At 39.6% G+C, this 27648-nt stretch overlaps 1 protein-coding gene across 4 annotated transcripts in view; it reads right to left on the bottom strand.

The window, feature by feature from the left end:
* The window catches only part of obscnb (obscurin, cytoskeletal calmodulin and titin-interacting RhoGEF b), a 799195-nt gene that overhangs the window by 282531 nt on the left and 489016 nt on the right, over positions 1 to 27648 (bottom strand). For 3 of the 4 annotated variants that reach the window (XR_015757277.1, XM_087987576.1, XM_087987577.1), the window contains exons 59-60: positions 25633 to 25905; positions 18835 to 19101 (exon numbers count right to left, since the gene is read on the bottom strand). Coding sequence is in view for 3 of the 4 variants with exons in the window: in XM_087987576.1 (XP_087843702.1) it covers positions 18835 to 19101; positions 25633 to 25905 (540 nt within the window). In the remaining variant the exon portion in view is untranslated. The remainder of the gene's footprint in view (positions 1 to 18834; positions 19102 to 25632; positions 25906 to 27648) is intronic. The other variant, XM_087987579.1, reaches the window with a different exon arrangement.

Genomic DNA, 27648 nt, shown 5'->3' with positions numbered 1-27648 from the left:
ATTAAGCGCTTTCCCACAAATGGAACCTTCACTTCTGTATCCACTGTCAGCAAAACATTCTATTATTTTAGAGTGGATATATTTCTGAAATATTGAGGAGTTGAAGGCTATGAGCTGAAGTGAAAAAAAAATTAAAGCCTAGGGGCAGCTCAGCCATAATCTTATAGAATGGCTTGTGGCTGAATAGCCTACTCTTGCACCTGTTTCTATGTTCTCTGGCACCTTTCAGTTTATTTCAAGATAAAGGAAAAGACCCAGTCTGTCTACCCTTCCCTAAAAACAAGGAAAAGCAGCCGAAAGAAATGGAGCAAGATATTCAAAGGCTGTAGGTCTCTATTTGTACACCTTGTGATTCACAGAATCAGAATCCCAAAAGTATTATGGTGCAGAAGTTAGCCATTTGGCCTGTTGTGCCTACTAGCTCTTCAAGTGAATGTTTGAGATGATGTCTCATAGAAAAGTGCTATAGCACTTCACTTGGCCTTGGAGCAGTCTTTGTCCTATTTCAATGTTGATTATTTTTTCACCTCAAGAAGGCAGCTCACCACCACGTTCTCAAGGACAATTAGGTATGGGCAAGAAATGCTGGCCCAGCTAGCAACACGCACATCCCAGGAGTGTTTGGCAGCAGAGGTGTAGAGTCATACTCTCTGCCTCATTGCATCGATACATAATAGATGCATAAATCCTTTTGTTGTTCTCCACATGGCCCTAATCCTTCTTTTACCACCCTTTTACTTTTGATGTCTACAGAAGACTTTGATATGTCTATAGAAGACATTAGCTGCTAGTCTTTTTTCATACTCTCTCCTTACTGCTTTTTTCTTTCACCTTTCCTCTGAACTTTCCATTTTCATCTTCTTCTCTTGTGTTGTAGAAACATAGGAGAAAGTGAGGACTGCAGATGCTGGAAAAGTGCAGCAGGTCAGGCAGCATCCAAGGAGCAGGAGAATCGACATTTCGGGCTTAAGTCCTTCTTCAGGAAAGTAGAAACATAGTAACAGAATTAGACTATTCAGCGCACTGAACCTGCCCTACCACTCCAGATCATGGTTCATTAGCACCTTAATGCCTCTTCCACATACTATGTCCATATCCTTTAATGCTGGTACTTTCCAGAAATCTATGTTTTTTTTGCTCATTGATCGAACTTCTACAGCCCTCTGGGATAGAGAATTCCAAAGAGACAGTACCCTCTGAACGAAAGAACACCTCAGCATGAGAATTATCAAATGTGCCATGATCTAATTGATTAGTTGATCAAACTCAATTGCTTTATCCTGACATTATGTCCTCATGTTCTAGAGACACCCTGCCAGGGAGAACATCTTATATCAGCCTGTCATGGCCTGTAAGTATTCTGTAAGCTTCAATGAGATTGCCTCTCATTCTCCAAAATTCTAAAATACATCCAATATCCTCAATTGAGTCAGAATTCTGGAAATCCCTTCCTAACAGCATTATGTGTGTACCTACACTAAACAACAGCTCACCACCACCTTCTCAAGGGCAATTAGGAATGGGCAATAAATGCTGATCCAGCCAGTGACACCTAGATCCCATGAATGAATAAAAAACTCTCCTCAAAAGACAATCCTGCGACCCTAGGAATTAATTTGGTGAGCCTCTCTTGCACCCCCATCGTAGATATATCCTTCCTTAGACAAGGGACAAAAAAGTGCAAAAAAATTCCATCTGAGATCTCACCAAGGCTCTTTGCAACTGCAGCAAGACATCTTTACTTCTGCACTCAAATCCTTTTGAAATGAATGCTGACATATTGTAGTTTACATTGTTCAACCTGCATGCTAGCTTTCAGTGACTCAGACATGAATCTTCAGATTCCTCTAGTCTTGTTTGGTTTCATCTTCGTATCATTCCTTTTGTGATACAGAGACCTCTGGTTTTCCTTGTCTTTTCTAGCCTTCTTGTTATAATATACTGCAACTGTGACCACAAGACGTTAAAGCAGAAGTAGGTTATTAAGCCCATCAAGTCTGTTTTGCCACTTAATGAGACCATGGCTGATCTGATAATCCTCAACTCCACTTTCCTACATTTTTCCCATAACTCTTCATTCCTGTACTGTCAAAAATCTGTCTATCTCAGCCTTGACAAAACTTAACAGCCAACAGCTACAGCACTCTATGGTAAGAATTCCACAGATTCACTTCCTTCTGGGAGAGGAAATTCCTCTTAAATGGACGACTCCATGTGCTGAGGTTATATCCTCTAGTTTTGGATTCTCCCATAAGGGAAAACAACCTCTCAGCATCGATCTTGCCAAGCTGCCTAAGAACTAAGGTTCCTAAAATACTCCTAAACTACAATAAGTACAGCTGCAACATACTCAATTTCTCATCAGAAGAAAATCCTTCATGGGGTCAACCTGGTGAACTTCCTCCGTATCCAAAATATTTTCTCTTTAAAGGCTGTCTTTTGTTCAATTCGTTTTACCTGTGTTATAATGATGAATCAGAATCCTGAAATCCATATAAATACTGAACTTTTTATGCCAAACCAATGTATTTATTTGCTTTGATTTATTGTAATCACATGCACAGTGAAAAGCTTTGTTTTGCAAGCAGTACAGACAGATCATAGCAAACGGAGGACTGCTACAACCAAAAGACGATGTGATTGTAATTTCACGGACTGGCAGAGTTCTTTGTCGACCCACAGAATTCCCTAAGGACAGGGAAACATCAAACAGAAAGAGCAAAAAGGAAAGAATGAAGACAGAATGGCTTTCCATAACTTCTCTTCACAGAAAGCTATTTCTTGTGACATGTCTGTACCCCTATTTGATACTTGAACCACCTGACCGATCTCATTCACCAGAACCAGATCCTTTCTCATTGTTCTGAAAAACGCACTAATACAGAAAACTTTCAAAAACACACTTTATAAATTCCTCCCCAAATCTGCCCTTATGTATGCCAGTCTAAATTGGAATGTCTCTAATTATACATTAGGTATATTTCTTGCATCTCTGTAATTCTATTGCAAATTTATTTCTCAGTATCTTTTCCATAAATTAGAGGCTTATAGAATACACCCAGTAGAGTAATGGTTGAAATAGTTCTGCAAACAATTGTCAAGGTTAGTGGGCTAGATTGCTAAGCACTATCTTGGAGACTCAAAAAAAAGCATTGGTTTGTGTAGTGACTGGAATGAGGTCAGCCATGTAGACCTCATAAAATGTGTGTTCCCCGATTTGGCTGTTAACCTGGTCTAATCATAGAGTCCTGGCTGACAGATATAAGTAGGAATGTCAGAAGTTCTGCTCACTCTAGGAGCCAGCTCTGTGCTACCTGGGTCAGTGTCAGGTACTATGCAAATGTAAATAAAAGGTACTTGGTAATGGGATATCAGTCTTTGTGGAGTTATTTCAGTATGGTTAAACAGAAGAGTTAGAATGCCGTGGATCTCAGATGAAACATGCAAGGAAGAGGACAAGATATGGAAGAACAAAAACACAAATGAAGTTAAACAAACATATGGAAAGCTAAACAATGAGCTAAGAAGAGAGACCGACCAGGCAAGAGAGAAGTGGTGGCAGAAACTACAAATAAATAGAAATTGTGAGAACAGGAGAAGGAGAGATAAAAAACTCTAAAGCAAATTGATACTGCAAATGGTATACTACTTACAGAATCTGAGGGAGTAAAGAATAGATAGAAAAAGTTAAAGATCTACATCACAAAGGTAGCAAGCAAACTTATTTAGAAAGAAGACACTTCACAGGAAGTTTTAAGAGCCAAACTTTTGGAATGTGAATTATTCAAAGTTACAAGACAACTGATGCCAGAAAAAGCAGGATGATACAGTACCCCTGAAAAATTATGAAAGGACTTCAATTGGGTTCAGAATGAGTTATAGATCTAAAGAGGCTATAGCAAGAATGAGAGCTTCAGGCAAAAAGAAGCTTTTTTTCTCTCTTTTTCCCCCATCACTAAATTAGCTGCAGTATTCTTTCACCTGTAAATCACTTGAGTTTTGCAATTAACTAATTTCCTACAAAGCCCATTAAAGGGCGATGCAGACCAATGCAAAAGGAGTAAGAAGTTTACACCTGTTCTGTGCATCATGGAGAAGATTTTGACTGGCTGAACTGGAACCAGCTGTTAAAAGTGCTCAAAGCAATCAATCAGAGTTGATTGGAAAAATAAAAGAATGATTAGAGCTCTGAGCATACGACAGGCTGCTTCAATTAGAACAGTATTTGGTAAACCTGAGTGTGGGGAAGACAAGGCTATATACTAGCATGATTGGTCTTTAACATCCATGTCCAAGGCATGATTAAAGAGGTACTATATGAGTAAAGCAATATATTAAAGTAAGAAATTAACTGGTGAAGATAGTGAATCTGTTACAACACTTCTGTGAAATTCATAGGATGCCAGACCCCAGTGGTTGTCATATAGAATGGAGTGGTAAAAGCTGATTAATAAAAATAAATGTAAAAAAAACCTTAATTTTGAAAAGTGAAAGGCATACTTTGGGAAAATAGAGATTGAAGTAAATGGTCAACAGTTGGAATAGATATCACAGTTAAGTACCTGGGATACATAAGTTAAAGACATAAGAAATCGAAGTTGGCATAACAAAGAATTGCTGTAAGTATCAAACTTAAGAATATTTACAAGATTGTGATTTTAGTGTTTAGAAATAAAATGTAGGTTAAAATCTAAATCTTACTGAGAGCTAGAACTCATTATCCTGAAGTGTACGGGTCTCATCATCAAAGAAGAAAATAAGAAGGGAAAATCATTTTGGCAAACCATAAAGTAGACAGGAGAGACCCAAGGCTTGTGCCACAAACCCTGCCAGGCCCAGGACTAGATAGAAAGGATTTTTTGGAAAATATATTTTGTTGTATGGGATGGAAAAGTGGGAAAATGAGGATATTGATAGTTTTGAATGTTGTGAAATTTAAATTCATACAGTCATCAAGATCTACAGCACAGAAAAATGTCCTTTGGCCCATCAAATCTGTGCCAGTCAGAAACAACCATCTAAGTATTCTAATCACATTTTCTAGCACTTGGCAAATAGCGAATAGATCTCGGCATTTTGAAGAAGCAAGGAACATACCAAATGGACACATCACAAGACCAGTGAAAAAGATCTCAGGATAGTGAAATTGGAATGATCGTTAGTGAATATCATCAAAGAGAGACTGGAAGATTGGACTAACCATCTGTCAAAGGTTGGAGAACTTATAGAATTAAATGAATGAAAGAAGATTAGAGGCCTCTAGAGCAAAGCATTAAAAAGAATAATGCCAGACAACTTGAACTTGAAACAGGAAACTCTTACAAGCAACTGGAAAAGATCATGTAGTATTATGTTGAGTGGAGAAACTAACTGAAGACATATCGTTATGCAAATCGTTATTACTATTACTTTGCAGTGGTATCTCTATTGCTTCTTTACCCTAACCAAATAGATTCTTAAAAATCACACAACACCAGGTTATAGTACAACAGGTTTAATTGGAAGCACACTAGCTTTCGGAGCATCACTCCTTCATCAGGTGATAGTGGAGGGCTCAATCCTAACACAGAATTTATAGCAAAAATTTACAGTGTGATGTAACTGAATTTATACATTGAAAAATTGATTGTCTGTTAAGTCTTTCATCTGTTTGAATACCATGATAGTTTCACTTCTTTCATGTGTAAATCACAGAACCTTTTATTTAAAAGTTGCATTCTCAGGTTAGCTGTTAACAATGAGTGATAGTTAGACAATATGTTGAAGGTGTTAGCCCCGTGTTCTCTGTCTATGCCATGATGTTTAGATTGATTCTAATCTAAAAAGTGAGATAATGGAGTTTTACATGAATTCATGCAGTTTTTGAGCAAAGTACAATGTAACCCTGAAAGTATAAATTCACCCCACAAAATATATGTGTGCATGTGTGTCTTTGTCTGTGTGTGTGTCTGTCTGGGTTGGGGATTGAGAGTGTGAGAAAGTGTATGTGTGTGTGTGTAGTGAGTGTAGAGTGTCTTAAGTCTGTGAGGGGGTGCATGTGTAAGTGTGGGAGTGCGTGTCTGTAAGGATGTGTGTGGATGTCTGTGTGCGCATCTGTGTATATATATGTCTGTGTGTATAGGAGTGCCTGTGTGTGTGTGTGTGACTGTGTGTGTAGGAGTGTCTGTGAGTGTGTGTATAGTGCAATGGTGGTCACCTGTAATGTGACATGAACCCAAGGTCAAGGTTGAGGCCCTCCTTATGGGTACCGAACTTAGCTATCAACCTCTGCTCAGCCACTTTGTGCTGCCTGCCTGTCCCGAAGTCTGCCTCAGAGGATGGTAATCCGAAGGTCCGAGGTCGAATGTCCTGGACCACTGAAGTGTTCCCCAACTGGGAGGGAACACTCCTGTCTGTTGATTGTTGTGTGGTGCCCATTCACATTGTGTCGTAGCCTTTGCTTGGTTTCCCCAATGTACCATGCCTCAGGGCATCCTTGTCTGCAACGTATAAGATAGACAACATTGGCTGAGTCACATGTGTACCTGCCATGTACAAGGTGGGAAGTATCTCCACACGTAATGGTGGTATCTATGTCCACACTCTGACACGTCTTGCAGCGCCTACCGTGACAGGGTTGTATGGAGTTGTCCCGCGAACCGGGCAGCTTGCAACGAACAATGATCTGTTTGAGGTTTGGCGGTTGTTTAAAGGCAAGTAGTGGAGGTGTGGGAAGGTCTTGGTGAGGTACTTATCCTCATTGATAATGTGTTGCAGGTCACGAAGAACCTGGCGTAGATTTTCAGCTCCTGAGAAATACTGAACAACAAAGAGTACCCTGTTGGTTGCAGCACGTGTCTATCTCCTGAGGAGGTCATTACGGTTCCTTGCTGTGGCACGTCAGAACTGGCGGTCGATGAGTTGGGCATCGTACCCTGTTCTTGTGAGGGCATCTCTGAATACTTCCAGGTGTCCGTCACGTTCCTCCTCATCTGAGCAGATCTGGTGTATGTGTAGGGCTTGTCCATAGGGGATGGCTGTTTTAATATGTTTTGGGTGAAAGCTGGAGAAGAGTAGCATTGTGAGATTGTCTGTGGGTTTGCGGTAGAGTGTGGTGCTGAGGTGTCCATCCTTGATGGAGATGCATGTGTCCAAGAACGAGACAGATAGTCGTGAGTAGTCCATGGTGAGTTTGATGGTGGGATGGAACTTGTTGATGTCACTGTGTAGTTTTATCAGTGACTCCTCGCCACAGGTCCAGAGGAAGAAAATGTCGTCAATGTACCTGGTGTATAATGTTGGTTGGAGATCCTGCATAGAGAAGGAGTCTTGTTCGAACCTGTGCATAAAAATGTTGGCATATTGGGGTGCAAATTTGGTTCCCATGGCTGTTCCATGTGTCTGGATGAAGAACTGGTTGTCAAAGGTGAAGTCGTTGTGATCAAGAATAAAGCAGATGAGCTGTAGGATGGTGTTTGGAGATTGGCAGTTTTTGGTGTTAAGTACTGAGGCTGTTGCCGCGATGCCATCATTGTGGGGGATGCTGGTGTAGAATGCGGAAACGTCCGTTGTGATGAGGAATGTTCCCGGTTCAACTGGTCCGTGGGTGCTGAGTTTCTGTAAGAAATCCGTAGTGTCGCGACAGAAGCTGGGGATCCCCTGTACAATAGGTTTCAAGATGCCTTTAACATAGATGGAGAGATTCTCACATAGGGTCCCATTGCCCGACACGATGGGACATCCTGGTGTACCTTTGGAAAGCAATAAAAGTCGCCTACACGAGAAGTACGTGGGATGAGGGCTCGCAGGGAACTCTGAATGACTGGATCCAAAGTTCTGATCAATGTATTTAATTCACGGCATGTTCTTTGGTTGGATTCATGTAAAACTGAGCTCAAAAACTGCGTGGATTCATGTGAAACTCCGTTATCTCACTTTTAAATTAGAATCAATCTAAACATCATGGCATAGACAGAGAACACAGCGGGCTAACACCTTCAACATATTGTCTAGCTATCACCCATTGTTAACAGCTAATCAGAGAATGCAACTTTAAAAAAAAGGTTTGTGATTTACACATGAAAGAAGTAAAACTATCATGGTATTCAAACAGATGAAAGACTTAACAGACAATCAATTTTTCAATGTATAAATTCAGTTACATCACACTGTAAATTTTTGCTATAAATTCTGTGTTAGGATTGAGCCCTCCACTATCACCCGATGAAGGAGCGACGCTCCGAAAGCTAGTGTGCTTCCAATTAAACCTGTTGTACTATAACATGGTGTTGTGTGATTTTTAACTTTGTACACCCCAGTCCAACACTGGCATCTCCAAATCACAAATAGATTCTGTCCTTGACTCCATTAGACATTCTCCAACTCCAGCAAATAGAATGTAACCCTTAATCAATACTGTTATACCTCTTGCTGTCCGTCCTCATCTATCTTCGCAAGCACCTGTTGAGGAATATTTTTATATCTGGTCCTGCCTTTTTTTGAGAGAGAGAATTTCATTATTGCTTCAACATCACATTCTGCCAATAGTGAGTTTGCATCTCACCAAGCTTATTTAACACACTTTGAAAAATGTGTTCACAGAAATGTACCAATTTTGACCTTATTGCTTTTCCTCTTATTCTTACCCCATCTAATACCTTACAATTTCTGACACTATTGGTTATTTGTCTCTCCCAATACATTGTGCACCTTATTTTTCCTTCTATAATGTTACTTTCTTGTTCCTATCTGCCAAATAGTTTATTTAGTCCCTAATAATAGTATTAGCAAACTGCCCTGCAAGAACATTGATTTTGGTACTGTTAGATGTAACCCTTCCAGCCTTAACAGATCACATCACTCTTTGAACCTAGATTTCTTGCATTGGTAGGCCCATTGTTCTATCTGTCCCACATGCATTGCACAAATTTTGAAATGCAAAACAGCTTCAACATGGGTGCTAAACACCACACAGCTCGGTTGCCTTTTATGTCCGGCAACAATGTTAATACTGTTTGACCAACATACTGCTTGCAAATGCTGGCTAAAACAGCTTTATATTTCTTGTCATATGTAGTCTTATTGTAATTATCTAAAATAAAGAGAACCTTACAAACAATATTAGTGATAATCAAATCTCAATGAAAGTTTACCGTTTCTAATTAAAAGTTTTTTTGGTTGTTCTTTGCCAATTTTACGCACTCGATGCTATTTATTTAGTTAATTTCTCTTCCTGAAACCCCTTAAACCAAGTGCTAACACAGTTCAGATTTGTTAACATGGATTCCACCAACTGCTTTTCCACAGACTTCTGCTTCTGGAGCTTTTCTCTGACGAGCATCCAGTCACTCATGATGTCCTCTGCCCTACCTGAATTGGAGACTGCTTCACAAGGCTGCTACTTTTACAGGCCTCATTCTCTCAAAATGATCTGCTCCACTCTCTGAAAGAAATCTGCTCAATCTCTGATCTCCTGGATGAAAGCAGAGATGCCAGTGAACCGAGCGGAGACACCAGTGGCACATTGCGGAATGGGGGTAGTGGCCTAGTGTGGAAGCGCAGCGGCAGCAGCCAGTATGCAAACCACATGGAGGCCCCCTGTGTTGGTATGCTGCGGACAGCCTTTGGAGAAAGGCTATGTTGTTTGTCTTTTTAACTTTGCTTCTTGTTTTCCTGACCTATGGTCATATTATGTATAGCGGTAAATGTAACTTCGTTTTCTTCATTTGTCTATTCTGTAACAAAGGATTGTACCTAGGTATATTTGCACCTAAAATGGCACTGTAAGTGGTAACTTAAAAACTTTTCATTATACTCATTTGAATACACGTGAGAATAAAGCTAATTCATTCATTAAAAATCTTGCTGTCTCTTCCAGAGGATACCTTGTTGTTTGACAACAGTCCTTGTTTCTCTCTTCTATCCTTGTCTCTAAAATACTTAAATATTCGTCTCAAGGGTTTTAAAAGCCACATTTAAATGCATGAAAAAATTTCCAGAAAATTCTAACTACTCACACAGCTAAAAATTTAAACTAAAACTATGCCTTCCTGCGAGAGAGAGAGAACCCACACAGTTACTTCCTTTGATGCTTGAATTCGTGTATCGCTGGACATCGGAGTGCATCTGGGAAAATGGTTAAACAGTGAAAGTCACAACTGATCTTGGAGGAACTACTGGGCGAGGTTCACAGCACAGAATCAGATAAGTGTTGTTTTAAGTGTGGCCTACAGAGAATCTGCAGTAGTGAACAGAGTGGGTTCTTTCTTGATTAGATGTTTTTGGAGACATTTCTCTTGATTAAACTTAAAATATAAGCCATAACTATTAATTTAACCTGGGGCAGTGTTTGTAGAGGAACAAGACAGTGTTATTTTCTGGGTCAGTAGATTGTGAAGGAGCAAAAATGGCCTTTAGTAGAGTGATATGTACTTCATGTCAGATGTGGGAGTTTAAAGAGAATTTAAGGGTTACTGCTGATTATATCTGCCATAAATGCTGCTGGCTGCAAATTTTATCAGATCGAATGCATTGGTTGGAGAAATAATTAGAAGCAATGAGGAATTTGCAACAGCAACAGTATGTGATGGATGGCAGTTATAGGAACGGGGGGAAAGTCATATAGATGGGTTAACTCCAGGAAAGGTAAGAGAGGTAGGCAGCTAGTGCAGAAGTTTTTTGTGGATATAGCCATTTCAAACAGGTATGCTGTTTTGGAAAATGTAGGGGGTGATGGATTCTCAGGGGAATGTAGCATGAACAGCCAAGTTTCTGCTATTGAGACTGGTTCTAATGCAACGAGGGGTACATCGGCTTCCAAGCGATCAGTTGTGTTAGGGAATTCTGTAGTCCGAGGTACAGAGAGACGTTTTTATGGCCAGCAGCGAAAAAGCAGAATGATGTGTTGCTTCCCTGGTGCCAGGATCAAGGATGTGCAGAATGTTCTCACAAGGGAGAGGAGCCAACAAGAGATCATTGTTCACATTGGAACCAACGACATAGGAAGGGGAAAAGGTTGAGATTCTGAAGGGAGATTACAGAGAGTTAGGCAGGAATTTAAAAAGGAGGTTCTTGAGAGTAGTAATATCTGGATTACTCCTGGTGCTACGACCTAATGAGGGCAGGAATAGGAGAATAGAGCAATTGAATGTATGTCTGAGGAGCTAGTGTATGGGGGAAGGACTCACATTTTTGGATCATTGGAATCTCTTTTGGGGTAGAAGTGACCTGTACAAGAAGGACGGATTGCACCTAAATTGGAAAGGGACTAATAAACTGGAAGGAAGATTTGCTTGAGCTGCTCGGGGGATTTAAACTAGTAAGGGTGGGGGCCCTTCAACATACTGTGTCAGGAAACCCTCCTGTACACATTGGACAAAAACTGATCCATCTGACGTACTAGAGTTAAAGCATTTCCAGTCAATGTTAGGGAAGTTAAAGTCCCCCATAATGACCATCCTGTTCCTTTCACTCCTACCCAGAGTAATTTTGCTAATCCTCTCTTCCATTTCCCTGGAACTCTGCGGAGATTTATTTGCTACAGCTGCTCGGGAGGATTTAAACTAGAAAGGGACCCAGGGAGATAGTGAGGAAAGAGATCAATCTGAGACTGCTACAGTTGAGAACAGAAGTGAGTCAAACAGTCAGGGAAGGCAGGGACAAGGTAGGACTAATAAATTAAACTGCATTTATTTCAATGCAGGGGGTCTAACAGGGAAGGCAGATGAACTCAGGGCATGGTTAGGAATATGGGACTGGGAAATCATAGCAATTACAGAAACATGGCTCAGGGATGGGCAGAACTGGCAGCTTAATGGTGGCACAGTGGTTAGCACTGTTGCCTCACAGCACCAGAGACCCGGATTAAATTCCCACCTCAGGCGACTCTCTGTGTGGAGTTTGCACATTCTCCCCGTGTCTGCGTGGGTTTCCTCCGGGTGCTCCGGTTTCCTCCCACAATCCAAAAATGTGCAGGTTAGGTGCTAAATTGTCCGTAGTGTTAGGTGAAGGGATAAATGTAGGGGAATGGGTCTGGGTGGGTTGCACTTCAGCGGGTCGGTGTGGACATGTTGGCCCGAAGGGCCTGTTTCTATGCTGTAAATAATCTAACCTAATCTAATAATGTTCTAGGATATAAATACTACAACAAGGATAGAAAGGGAGGCAAGAGAGGAGGGGTGGGTAGGGGGTGGCATTTTTGATAAGGGATAGCATTACAGTTGTGCTGAGGGAGGATATTCCCGGAAATACATCCAGGGAAGTTAATTGGGTGGAACTGAGAAATAAGAAAGGGATGATCACCTTATTGGGATTGTATTATAGACCCCCTAATAGTCAGAGGGAAATTGAGAAACAAACCTGTAAGGAGATCTCAGCTATCTGTAAGAAACATAGGGTGGTTATGGCAGGGGATTTTAACTTTCCAAACATTGACTGGGACTGCCATAGTGTTAAGGGTTTAGATGGAGAGGAATTTGTTAAGTGTGTACAAGATAATTTTCTGATTCAGTATGTGGATGTACCTACTAGAGAAGGTGCAAAACTTGACTTACTCTTGAAAAATAAGGAAGGGCAGGTGACTGAGGTGTCAGTGGGGGAGCACTTTGGGGCCAGCGTCCATAATTCTATTAGATTTAAAATAGTGATGGAAAAGGATAGACCAGATCTAAAAGTTGAAGTTCTAAATTGGAGAAAGGCCAATTTTGACGGTATTAGGCAAGAACTTTCAAAAGCTGATTGGGGTCAGATGTTCACAGGTAAAGGGACGGCTGGAAAATGGGAAGCCTTCAGGAATGAGATAACGAGAATCCAGAGAAAATATATTCCTGTTAGGATGAAAGGAAAGGCTGGTAGGTATAGGGAATGCTGGATGACTAAAGACATTGAAGGTTTGGTTAAGAAAATGAAGGAAGCATATGTAAGGTATAGACAGGATAGATCGAGTGAATCCTAGGAAGAGTATAAAGGAAGTAGGAGTATACTTAAGAGGGAAATCAGGAGGGCAAAAAGGGAACATGAGAGAGCTTTGGCAAATAGAATTAAGGAGAATCCAAAGGATTTTTACAAATATATTAAGGACAAAAGGGTAACTAGGAAGAGAATAGGGCCCCTCAAAGATCAGCAAGGTGGTCTTTGTGAGGAGCTGCAGAAAATGGGGGAGATACTAAATGAGTATTTTGCATCAGTATTTACTGTGGAAAAGGATATGGAAGACATAGACTGTAGGGAAATAGATGGTGACATCTTGCAAAATGCCCATATTACAGAGGAGGAAATGCTGGATGTCTTGAAATGCATTAAAGTGGATAAATCCCCAGCACCTGATCAGGTGTACCCGAGAACTCTGTGGGAAGCTAGAGCAGTGATTGCTGGGCCTCTTGCTGAGATATTTGTATCATCAATAGTCACAGCTGAGGTGCCAGAAGACTGGAGGTTGGCTAATGTGGTGCCACTGTTTAAAAAGGGTGGTAAGGACAAGCCAGGGAACTATAGACCAGTGAGCCTGATCTCAATGGTGGGCAAGTTGTTGGAGGGAATCCTGAGGGACAGGACGTACATGTATTTGGAAAGGCAAGGACTGATTAGAGATAGTCAATATGGTTTTGTGCGTGGGAAATCATGTCTCACAAACTTTATTGAATTTTTTGAGGAAGTAACAAAGAGGATTGATGAGGGCAAAGCAGTAGATGTGATCTATATGGACTTCAGAAAGGTGTTCCACAAGGATCCCCAAAGGGGACTGATTAGCAAGGTTGGATCTAATGGAATACAGGGAGAACTAGCCATTTGAATACAGAACTGGCTCAAAGGTAGAAGACAGTGGAGTGCCAGAAGGATTGGTGTTAGGCCCTCTACTTTTTGTCATTTACATAAATGATTTGGATGCGAGCATAAGAGGTACAGTTAGTACGTTTGCAGATGACACCAAAATTGGAGGTGTAGTAGACAGCAAAGAGGGTTACCTCAGATTACAACAGGATCTTGACCAGATGGGCCAATGGGCTGAAAAGTGGCAGATGAAGTTTAATTCACATAAATGCGAGGTGTTGCATTTTGGGAAATCAAATCTTATCAGGACTTATACACTTAATGGTAAGGTCCTGGAGAGCGTTGCTGAACAAAGAGACCTTGGAATGCAGGTTCATAGTTCCTTGAAAGTGGAGTCGCAGGTGAATAGGATAGTGAAGAAGGCGTTTGGTATGCTTTCCTTTATTGGTCAGAGTATTGAGTACAGGAGTTGGAAGGTCATGTTGCGGCTGTACAGGACATTGGTTAGGCCACTGTTGGAATATTGCATGCAATTCTGGTCTCCTTCCTATCGGAAAGATATTGTGAAACTGAAAGGGTTCAGAAAAGATTTACAAGGATGTTCTGGATTAGTGGTGCTGGAAGAGCACAGCAGTTCAGGCAGCAACCAAGGACCAGCGAAATCGATGTTTCGGGCAAACGTCGATTTCGCTGGTCCTTGGATGCTGCCTGAACTGCTGTGCTCTTCCAGCACCACTAATCCAGAATCTGGTTTCCAGCATCTGCAGTCATTGTTTTTACAAGGATGTTGCCATGGTTGGAGGATTTGATCTATAGAGAGAGGCTGAACAGGCTGGTGCTGTTTTCCCTGGAGTGTCAGAGGCTGAGGGGTGACCTTATAGAGGTTTACAAAATTATGAGGGGCATGGATAGGGTAAATAGGCAAAGTCTTTTCCCTGGGGTCAGGGAGTCCAGAACTAGAGGGCTTAGGTTTAGGGTGAGAGGGGAAAGATATAAAAGGGACCTACGGGGCAACGTTTTCACGCAGAGGGTGGTATATGTATAGAATGAGCTGCCAGAGGAAGTGGTGGAGGCTAGTGCGATTGCAGCATTTAAGAGGCATTTGGATGGGTATATGAATAAGAAGGGTTTGGAGGGATATGGGCCGGGTGCTGGCAGGTGGGAGTAGATTGAGTTGGGATATCTGGTCGGCATGGACGGGTTGGACCGAAAGGGCTGTTTCGATGCTGTACATCACTATGACTCTCTGACTCTATGACCCATTAGTGCACAGAATATAGAAGTCCAAATCAAATTTAAAGATTTGTATCATTTTCCATTTTTGAGCTTAAGTTAGCAAAAAATAAAAGCATTGGCGAAAGTGAGGACTATAGATGCTGGAAATTAGAGTCAAGAGCGTTGTGCTGGAAAAGCACAGCACATCAGACAGCATCCGAGAAGCAGAAGAATCGACATTTTGGGCAAAAGGCCTTCATTCAGGGCTTTTGCCCAAAACATTAATTCTGCTCAAAAATAAAGCATGAACATTCACAACAACTTCATTTTTGTGAATAAAGGGAAGATATTCAAGTCTTTCAGCTATTTTGAACTTAGGGGAGGTGGTGTTGACAACTATATAACCACTGTTGATTGTTGTAAAAACCAATCTGGTTCACTAATGTCCTTCAGGAAAGGTAATCTACTGGCCTACATGTAACTCTACACTCAAAGCAATGTGGTTAACTCTTACCTGCCTCTAGGCAATTAGGGATGGACAATAAATGCTGCTCTGCCAGTGACACCCACATCCCATGAAATAATACTTTAAAAATCCAGAAAAATGGGGAGTGTATATCTCTCTGTCACTTTCCCAATGGCGATATCTTCGCAAATCTTATTCTGGTGCTATGAATCTCATCTTTCTTTTCCTCTTTTATGTTTCCCTACCAATTATTTCAAGCTTTCCCCAAAAATGCTGTTAGCAAACCATCCCAAAAAGATTTTTAAAAATTCATTCAAGGATGTCAGTTCAAGCCAGAACTGTCCATCTCTAACTGCCCTGAAATGAAGTGACTTTCTGGGTCATTTAAGACAGCAAGTAAGATTCATCCACACTATTGTGGGTCTGGAGTCACATTAGAATGGGAATGGTTAACTTGGAAAAAAAAGTTAACATACCAACCAAACAGCACAGCTTTACTACTCTAGTATAAGTTGTTGTGACTGTTTAAAATTTGGCATTCTTGCTTTTACGTCAAGTGTAAGACAAAACATTTCAACTATATGTTTCTTTTTTCAGCAATATTCAAGTTTATAGAACATACAGTATGGAAGAGGCCCTTTGGCCAAAGCTACACTATTTCTACACTAACTCCACTTTCCAGCAGTAAGCCCACAGCCTTAAATGTTTTGATATTTCAAGTGCACATCCAAATACTTTTTAAAGGTTGTGAGGTTATCTCCCTCAACTAATCTCCCAACCAGTACATTCCAGATTCCACCAATTTCTGGGTGAAAGAGATTTCCCTCGAATGCTCTCTAAACCTCCTGCCTTTCACCTTAAAAATGTGGCTCTTAGTTATTGACCCTTCAACTTAGGGAAAAACTGCTATCTATTCACCCCATCCATGCCCCTCACAGTTTTATATACCTCAAGCAGATCCTCTACTAATCTTCTGTGCTCCAAAGAAAACAATTAGAGCTTATCCAGCCTCTCTTCGTAGCTGAACTGCTCTATCCGGGGCATCATTCTGGTGAGGAAACCTCTCTGTCTCTCCACCTTATTTTCCTCCTTGAAACATTCCTGTGTCTTTGGTCTCGTGGTCTAACATTTCATGTAGTTCAGTACCACACTTTGTTTTATAACGCTCCTGTGATCACATTAGAATGTTTTATTATTTTAAGGGTGCTATGTAAATCTAAATTGTTTTCGTATCTTTAAGTGCTGTGATGAATCTCCTTTGCACTCCCTCTAGTGCAATCACATCTTTCCTATAATGAACAACCAGAACTGCATACAGTACTCCAGCTATGTCCTAACCAAAATCCTGTACAGCTCCAACATCATCTCCCTGCTGTTATAATCTATGCCAAAAGGCAGTGCCCCATATGCCTTCTTAACTATCCTATTCACCCATTCTGTTATATTCAGGGACTTGTGGACAAGCACCCCAAGATTCCTCTGTTCATCCTAGCGTCCTGCCTTTGTATTTCCTTGTCTTGTTTCATCTTCCAAAATGCGGCCTCACAATTATCAGGGTTAAATTCCATCTGTCATTGATTAATCCATCTGACAAACCCAACTGACCTCCTGTAACCTCATCCATCCTCACTGTCAACAACCCAGCCAAGCTTTGTGTCATCCACAAACTTATCTTTCCCCCGACATTCTTATCCACTGCCTCTGATCTCCGGTTGTAGGCATATGTGACTGATTCGGTGAAGTTTTGGTCAATGGTGACTTGTAGGACACAGACCATGAAGGATTCAGTGATAGTAATGTTGATGGAATGTCAAAAAGAGATGATTAGATTCTTGTAGAGATGGTCATTGCCTGCTCCTCAGATGCTGCCTGATCTGCTGTGCTTTTCCAGCACCACTCTAATCTTGACTCCTACAATTACTGTCATGGGCAGGTATAGCTGCAGTGATTAGATTTGTGAGATCAAGCTCAGGTAGGTTTTTCCCATCTGTTGGTTCTCTCATAGTATGCTGCAAGCCCAGTTTAGCAGCCATGTACCTTACAGCATGTGTATTTATAAAATGCTTACCCTGCATTGTAGTCTGAAGTATACTACAGCTTATTTTACTGCCCTTAGCAATGGAGAAAGTGAGGACTGCAGATGCTAGAAATCAGAGTTGAAAAATGTGGTGCTGGAAAAGCATTGCTAGTCAGGTTGCATCCAAGGAGCAGGAGAGACAACATTAAGAGCTTAGGCTCAAATCATCGACTCTCCTACTCCTCGGATGCTGCCTGATTGGCTATGCTATTCCAGCACTACATTTCTCTACTCTGCCCTTAGCAATGTACTAGTTGCATCATGAAACAAAATTCTCTCTTAAATGTACATCTGTTAAAAACATACTGTAGGAGTGACTGTTGCAAAATGATCTGTTGTTGTGCACTTATGGCCATTATGTAAGATTTAAGTGGGAGGGTGTTCCATTATATGATATCTGAGGAACATGGATGATACTATAAAATGCGAGTATCTGACCTCAGATTTGCACTCAGAGCGGATTCTACTTTATACCTGTCATGCTGTTCTGCTGACCTTCATTAAAGTTTTCCAAAGTTTACTGCCATGAAGAAATTCATTCCATTAATGAAAATATGAACAATAAAGAGTAGCACAAATAAATTATAAAGCTAAGAGTCTAAACGTGACCTAATTTGGCATGAAACCTACTTGGCTAGTTTAATATTAACTGCTAAACTCTAACTCTTATTGCTAAAGGGGTTGCAAAAGTAATCATTGAAGTTTGGTTTGTGGATCCAATAAATTTTCTATTATTCAGAGCTTCTAACCACTAATAGTTCTTCATCACTTTCTCCCTCTTAAAATATACTGTTCCGTACTTAATTCTTCCAGCAAGTTTGTTCTCAGTCACTCATTTAGGAGTCTTTCTGAATAATCTTCGCTTATAAACCAAAGATGCAAAGGTTTGCAATTCAATCATAGAACATTTATAATACAGAGGGAGGCACTGACAAATTTACACAAATTTACTTGGCAATGTTTTAAAAAGGGGTATTCAGTAGGCACAGCAGAAAGTTTTGGAAATAGGAGAAACAATAAATGTGTTTCTGATTGAATGAGATGATTCTGATTGTATTTCAGTGTATTTAGAAATGTAGGTTATAGGGTTAGAACCAAGGATGCAAATTGCCACAATGGTGGAAAATAGTTAATGACAGAATAAGATTAATTAATATGTGGTTGTTTAATAATTCTAAGCCTAGGTTTTAAGGCCTATCGTTATAAGTATATCCTTAACAAATATATCCTTCTGTGTTTTGTTTATCTTCTTGCAATATTAAATTCACATTTATTATTGAGCACAAAATATACTATTTTAGGGGCTATATTATATGTCTCCAGGGCTCACCTGGAACACTGAGTACTGCAGCAACTTTTGTTCCAGCTGCTTCACAAGTATACGTCCCACTATCCGTTGGGGTGACATCACAGATTTTCAGTTTTGCTACATTCCAGTCCTGGTCAATAATCACGCGATGACCATCAGCCTGAACCTCTTTGTCATTTCTTCTCCACACAGCCTTGACTGGTCTGGAGTACTGACAGATAAACTCTGCTGTACCATGTTCCTCTCTAATAATATCTTCCATTTCGCTTACTACCTCAACCGTTGGATCTGTCAATCAATATGCCACAGGAGATTTATTAGCAGCACTGAAAAAAAGCCCAATATTTGAAAGTTAATTTATCCTAAACATGTAACAATATTAAATCTTGTAGAATTCACAACCAACATCCTTTTTTAATTGCTTCCTGGTTCACTGATGATAATTCACATCAGAGTGCTGAAAGTAGAAAGTGTCAGCTACAACATTCAATTTATTTTATAAGGTTACTAATAAGATCACAGTTAACACTGAGATAAATTTAATCACAAAGCTTTGAAAAATATATTTGTAATAATGCATAGAACTCCAAACTTACAGTAAGTAAAAGCTACCTGAAATTTTGATAGAACCAAATAAACTTATTTCATGAGTCTTTGAATATCATTCAAAGATGAAATTTAAAGTCAACATCTCTAACTAATCAATTGCTTAGTGTATCAGAAATATCTACAGCACTTCACAAGAATTCTTGAACAGCTCGGAAGAGAAAAGGGCCTTGACATTCAACAAGGCATTCACAGTTTCAACTGAATGCTCACTCTTGTGGAATTTTCTGGTCATTTATTTCTCAAACCTCTGATAAAAGGAATCTTCTGACTTTTCCTTTTGCTATTAACTTCTTAACAATTTTGTAAACCCTCTATTATACAATACACATTGATTGGAAAATTTGTACTTGTCAATTGTGCCATACAAAGATGTATGTCCATTAAAGAATGCCTCCGGCAGTAACTGAGTAAAGTTAGATTTAAACAAGGTTAAATTTACTCTGTTCAACAACTTTACTGCTGCCGCATTGTAATCACTCAATTCCACTGTGATTAACATTAGATAAGTCATTTAAAGCATACAAGTCAAATGGTTAATTATGTAACTCCTGTGAGCAAAACTGTTGTTAAACAATCAACAGCAGAGTCAAAAAGTCCATTTATCAGACCAGGTCCTGAACATGCTAGTTACCATAGTAATGGACTGATATAACCAGACTTCAATGGAAGGATGGACTCTGACAATATAAAGGGATTAATGTAAGTGTAACTGAAAGATATGAATACTGTTAACGTATTATCAACCAATCTCAAGTTCTAGCACAAGATCCAAAAGAAGGCATACAATTTAAAAAGACCATAATGTTAAGGCATGAATATTGCTGTGAGGTTGTTTCATGGATCATTTAATGGTTGCGAGAAAGGTTAAAGGTTAAATAAATGAATGCCCTATGTTGCAAAATGTTAGTAGGATGTAGCAAGAAAGGTGTAAAAGACAACTGCAGTTTTATGCCACCATGGAAAAGAATGCATCTCAAGAATTTCCAAAGGCTAGATTAACCTTGGAAGCTTGCAGAAAAGCAAGGATGAGAACAAGAACTGAAATGCTTAATTAGTGTTCATATGTCAGAACGTTCATAAGCAAACTAAATACTGCAAGATTCCACAGACAGCATATGACAGTTTGCTTTTTGACAATGAAATGAGAGAATATTAGCAATAATGCTAGTAAAATCTGTATTTAAACTTTTATGTTTGCTTAACTAAGCAGATGAGACCTTGGTTGAACATCTGATCTGAACGTCAATCTGCGTATGACTATAGAACATAACACACAATATTTAAGTTTAGCTGCAGTTTAAATTGTACTGTGACTATAAAGAAATTAAGAGTTAGTTCAAAAAACAAACTTACCTGGACCTCTTATTGACATGATACTGCTCTGTCTCAGACTGTTAGTTGGCAAGCAGTTATAATGACATAAGCATCTGAAATAGATTACTGCAGATCAACTCGTCTGCTTAATTTTGGACTGTCTTCCTCTGCAGCAGGTGATCTACTGACCCTCACCATGTCTGCACGTTCCCCACTGTGCTCATTCATATCAATGATTCATTTTACCCCTTATTAAAATAAATGTCCTTCAGTAATAAATGTGCAATTTTTATAACATTGAATATGTGCAGAAAAATACTTAAATAGGAAACCATTTAGATATTCATATGTTTTAACATTCATTTTTGTATTTAATCTCTAATAAATTAATGTTATTTCCAATCTTTGTTACTCTTACCTAATGAAAAATCAATCAATATCAGCTTGATGGTTTCAATCACTCCAGCATAGGCATTCTTTTGGGACATTAAGTTTCTCTTTTCCACAATTTTTTTGTATGGAAGAAGTGCTTCCTGATTTCATTTCCAAAAGGCCTAGCTCTGACTTATTACTATATCCAACAGAGCTGATAGTTTCTCTGTTTGTTTATCTAAACTCTTCATTAATTTAAGTATTTATCCAATAGGCATTGGCGTCACTGACTGAATCTCTTCCAAGGCCTATTTTCTGGAGATTCATTACCCAAAACTAAGTGCAGTGTTTAAAGTAGGATCTGACCCCTACATTAGTGTAACCTCTCACTTACATCTCAGCTCTGAAACAGATTATTTGGTATCTGCGTATAATCAAATATTGCAAAATGAATAATTTGCATGCAGTGACACCACCTGTAAGGTTGTTTTATTATTTTAATTTTGGTGCTTTTCATATGTTGACAGCAAACTCAACTGCACTATTACTGAATCTGAGACAAAGTGAAATATGATATTTAAGTCTGAATAATAATCAATAGCAATCAAACTTAACTGATAAATTTGATGTAGGAATGCACATGTATTAAAACAACAAAATATTATAAGATCTGCACCAGATGTAAAATATTATTTTAGTGTACTAAGTAAGTGGCTTCTTAATACAGTATACAAAGCAACAACATTTACTTGATTATTTTAAAATCACTGCACAATTACTTGCCACTTCATCAGTACCTAGTATTACCGTATTAATAAATGAATAATGTGTCATTCTCCAGTATAAAACTATTTGGATTTAATCTAATTCTAAATAAGATTTACAGGTTCATCAATTGAACCCCAACTGCTAGAAAAGGGTTCTCTGCATGCTTTTGTTTTGCAATCTCATTTAAAGAAAATATTTCTCCAGATGTTGTCCAGAAACAAACCTTATTGGTTCTTTGAGGTGACCAAACAGGTGGATGACGGAAAAAACAGTTGATGTGGTGTAAATGGATTTCAGAGAAGCATTTGATAAGGTTCCCCACAGTAGCCAATTGCACAAAATACGTAGGCATGGTATTGAGGGTGATTTAGCGGTTTGGATCAGAAGTTGGCTAACTGTAAAAAGTCAGAGAGTGGTGGATGATGGGAAATGTTCATCCTGAAGTTCAGTTACTAGTGGTGTACCGTAAGGATCTCTTTTGGGGCGACTGCTGTTTGTCATTTATATAAATGACCTGGATGAGGGCATAGTAGGATGGATTAGTAAATTTGCGGACAACACTAAAGTCGGTGGAATAGTGGACAGTGTAGAATGTTGTTGCAGGTTACAGACGTACATAAGTAAGCTGCAGAGCTAGGTTGAAAGGTGGCAAATGCAATTTAATGCAGAAAAGTGTGAGGTGATTCACTTTGGAAGGAACAACAGAAATAAAGAGTACTGGGCTTCTAGTAAGATTCTTGGTCGTGTGGATGAGCAGAGAGATCCCCGTGTCCGTGTACATAGATCCCTGAAAGTTGTCAACCAGGTTGATAGGGTGGTTAAGAAGGTATATGGTGTGTTAGCTTTTATTGGTAGAGGGATTGAGTTTCGGACCCATGAGGTCATGTGCAGCTGTACAAAACTCTGGTGTGGCTGCACTTGCAGTATTGCGTACAAATCTGGTCGCCGCATTATAGACAGGATGTGGAAGGATTCGAAAGAGTGCAGAGGAGATTCACCAGGATGTTGCCTGGTATGGAGGGAAGGTCCTATGAGAGAAGAAGGTTGAGAGGTGAATTAATTGAGACAAAAAGATGATCAGAGGATTAGATAGGGTGGACAGTGAGACACACCCTGTACTGAAGCACAAGGTGGGTGCTTGTCCCTGTGTGCAAAGCACCATGGCAGCAGCATTGCAATGAAAGGTATCAGTGAGCTCCAAGGTATCCTTGACAAGTCCCATATCCCACCTACATTTTTTCCTCAGATGGTGATGGTTGGAACGAGGGAACACAGCTTTAAATTGAGGGGTGATAGATATAGGACCGATGTCAGAGGTAGGTTCTTTACTCAGAGAGAAGTAAGGGCATAGAATGCCCAGCCTACAATAGTAGACTCGCCAACTTTAAGGGCATTTAAATGGTCATTAAATAAACATATGGAATATGGATATTGGAATAGTGTAGGTTATATGAGCTTCAAATTGGTTTCACAGGTTGGCGCAACATCAAGGGTCAAAGAGCCTGCATTGTGCTGTAATGTTCTATATTCTACATGCGAGAGTTGAGGAATGAACAAAGAATAAAGGGAGAACAGGAATATCTCCCCAACAGTGGAAGATAACATTTGGCCTCCCCGCTGATCATGACTTTTCTACTTTCCCCAACTCCATTCCCAGAACTTTGACCTCCCCATGCATGATTGCAGCCAACCTACCCCACAAATACTAATTTCTTCCTTCTCCTTCCCCCCTCCCATGCCTCCAAAATCTAATCCCACCACTTTTGAAATCTTTCAACATAGTCTCACTCCCCAAAACTCCTTTCATGCCCTCATTTCCATTTGTCTGTTCGCCTGACAAGATGTAAAAATCTGAAATTGCTCACCTCAAATCAACCAATAAGAAATCATTAGCCATTTAAACGTTGAGCAGAATTTTCCCAAAACAAATCACCTGAGGGTCAATTTCGGGGAGTTCAATGGAAGGTTTCTCTCCATGAGCTTTAGTAACTTTTCTAATGCAATTTTATACTACTCACTTCATTAGATATGTATCATGCTTCCACAGTAGTGCTCTTGCATGGCAGTCTGCTTAGCCATGGTGAAATGCTCACTGTTTAGGGATCTTACAACAATCACGCTGGGCTGTAGTATTTACAAACAAATCTGCACACTACGTGAAATGCTGCTATTCTGATCTGGGTCAGTATGGTGTCACAGTCTGGCACACGTCAGTTTCACCATTTTCTCTCAGCTACCTCATACTTACTCTAAGCTTGCCATTGCACCCACCTCCTACCAAGTCCCATGGTCTAGCACTCTTAATGTTGCATGCACTATCTTCCCATAATGGCTCTCACCCACACCATCCCTATAAACCACTAACCATTCCTGCATTCTGCTGTTCTTCACTCACCTAGGACACATCAACACCATTCCTGATTGATAAAACAGTCCCTGAACTGACCACAGTCCCCTTGACTGCCCAGTCTTACCACACATGACAAAATGTTTGGGTATGTGTCTCAGCAAGGCAAGGTATGGCAGAGTTGCTATGAGCATCCTAGCAGGTGCAAAATAAATGAGTGGTGAGACAGCAAGCTAAAAGCTCTGAGACACACCCTGTATCAGTGAGCTCCAAGGTATCCTTGACAAGTCCCATATCCCACCTTCATTTTCAGGGCCAGATGGCTTACAAAGATGGCTGTTAAGAGATGAGGATTGCCTCTGCAAAGATGAATGATGGTTTCATTACTCAAACTCTTTACTGAGGTTGAATGCAGATACAACACAGCCCATGCTGAAGAACTGGGAGTAAGTCAGTAGCTTTTCAAGGAGGAAGATAAGGACACTAATAGGAGGAATATCAACTTCAGCATATAAAGCTCTGCAGTATCAGGTGTAACTAGTCAGACACAACTTAACTGACATCCAATCCAAACAGATGTGAGCCAGGCGTAGTAATCATTCGTTGACTATAAATTTGTTGCTACTCAAAGGCAAGTGGCCCCTGTCCTCAAACGAATGCAGATTTTCTGTTCTCTCTTCGTTTTTGGTATTGTTCAATAAAAGTGAAGGTGATCATTAAGTTAAAAGCCTTCTATGTGTGTTGCTCCTATATTGAACAATGAGAAGATGTTATGCTACATTGGGTGTTAGGATATGAGTAGCACTTACTAGACAGGGTGATAAAATTGATGACATTGATCAGACAGGTGATGACATAACAATACATTTATTAATGAGAACATATATTTGCAAAGACGTGTCACCTATGCCACCTGTGTGCCCTCAGAAGCTTCAGCTTTTCATTCCTCTTCCACTATGTGCACTGTGAAGGACAGCTCCTGGCTGGCAGCACTTGACCTGGTACACAGCTGGGCTTTAAAATTAGCACAGTACTTAAAAATCTTGGTAGTGGTGATTGTTTCTGCAAATTCTAAGCACACAATAGTGCAAATTGGGTACCTTGGAGATGTGGTGCATATGTAATGAGGCAAGTGCAAGGCATAGCATTAGATAACTTGCTAGAGCTCATGGAGAGAAACCATCCATGATATTCCCTGAAATTGGTACCTAGCCAAATTTTAGCAAAAGTCAATCCATAGCCAACAGCTCTGTAATTCACATATCAGTATGATCCATCTACTGACTCACTGTTTAAATCCAAAATGAGATCCATATCACCGCTGACAATCTGAAATAGCAAAGGCATGCAGCGAAACCATCAGCGTTCAGAAAATAATAGTTACAACAAATCTTTATCTGACCAAATACCTTTAACTAATAATTTTGCTGAAGAAATAAGTGACCCAGCCTTAAATGTCACTGTTCCGGAGTCATCGGTTCCCAGGCTCTGTAACGTTAATGTATGGATATTTCCATCTTGAATAGATATCTCATTCAGATCATTATTCTGTAGGGGTGAACCATCCAACCACCACTGCACATTTTCCACATCCTTCTGCGAAAGTTCGCAACTAAATGTGGCTGACTCACCAGCAAAGACATCAGTATTCTTTAAATCAGAAACTATTTTAATATCGTGCTCTGGAAAATAAAATGAAAAAGTTTTAAAAATAAACATTTATTGGCAATTTGCTGATCAACTGCATCCAATAATGAATAAAAATACACATGTACAGTCAGTTAGAGCAGTTAGCAAAAAGATATAAATCTATATAACTAGCCCGTGATTCCGGTATGTGAGCAATTTCATATTTAGTAAGCAACTTTCTTTCCAGAAGTATATTATAAGAGATAGGAGTCAAACCTGTGAAAAGTAGCTTGACACAATCATAAAATGAAGACATTTTATATTTTATTCAAAGGATTCAGGAAGATTCATGGGTCAATATAAGTTTCTAATGTTGCAGAAGATTAGACTTCATGAAGTTAACTAATGCAATGACTATTAAATACTTTATTAAATTCTCCAACTACACTGATTGCACAGGTGTCTTATGTTCCAGGTACAGAAATCATTTACTCCTCATTTTTATAAAGCTGTGTTGTTAAATACGTTTGGTAGAAATCATTTTGAACAACCTGCACTACTATTACAATATTATTAAACAATTAAGTGGATCAAATCCAGTTCGCTATTCCATTTAGCAAAGCATTTTTTTCCCTGTTTGGTTCACTCATTAACAAAAAAAACTGTACTACTCAATCTGTACCCGAAGAAAAACATCTGCAAATTAAAAAGAGATGTAATGATATTTTCCACTCTCAGTGTCACTTAAAAGTAGAGATCCAGAATCCTGTTGCATTTTAAAGAATTATTGAGCATTCTAAATATAACTTCAGTGGCCTTTAATTAACTAAAGAACATGTTTTCCATTGCTAATTGTTATAGATTTTGAATTGGGCACCAAGAATTTAGTAAAATGTGATGCTGGAGAACTGAAATAAAACAGGAAGTGCTGAAGGAACTCTGAAGGTCTGGTAGTATTTGTGGAGAGAGAAACAGAGCGAGTATTTCATGATCTTTCAAGTTCATACATGAATTCTCTTCGCAATTATCCACAGATGCTGTCAGAATTTCTGAATTTGACCAGCATTTTCTGTTTTATTGCACCAAGGATTTAAGTTGTTCTGCTATTTAAATCCATTTCACATTCAAACTAATAAATCAGGAGCAGGGGTATGCCATTCAACAAGATCACTGCTGGTCTGAACACATCCTCAAATCTACATTCTTACTTACCCTAATACGTTTTCAACACTTCCTTCACTTGAATCTATTTTCCTCCACCTTAGAACTATTAAAGCTGTTCTGCTGTTCAAATCCATTTCACATTCAAACCAACAAATCAGGAGCAGGGCTACACCATTCAGCTCCTCAGCCATTCAATAAGATTACTGCTGATCTGATTACATCCTCACCTCATCCTCACCACTCGAAGAGAAAATAATTCACTTAATCTGTTTTATAGGCGATTTCTGAATTTTAAACAGTCACTCCTGGATCAAGATCCTCCCAGAAGAGGAAACACCTTCTTCATATTTACCTTGTCAAGATCCTTCAGAATTTTAATCAAATCATCTCTTAGTCTTCTAAATTCCAGTGGACACGTGCCTAGCTTGTCCAACTTTTTTTTAAACAAGACAATCCACCTATTCCAGTTATTGGTCTGATAAACGTTCTCTGAGCTGCTTCCAATCCATGTATGTCCTTCCTTAAACAAGGTAACCACTACTGTGAACAGTACTCTGGATTCCCATCACAGAAAATTATAACATTCTATTAGCTTTTCTAATTACCTGCCATACTTGCATACTAACCTTTTA

Source organism: Chiloscyllium plagiosum, unplaced genomic scaffold, assembly GCF_037043375.1.
Source record: "Chiloscyllium plagiosum isolate Xiang-an unplaced genomic scaffold, Cpla_swu_hap1 HiC_scaffold_5, whole genome shotgun sequence".
Lineage (NCBI taxonomy): Eukaryota > Metazoa > Chordata > Chondrichthyes > Orectolobiformes > Hemiscylliidae > Chiloscyllium > Chiloscyllium plagiosum.
This window is presented reverse-complemented; position numbering and strand designations above follow the sequence as displayed.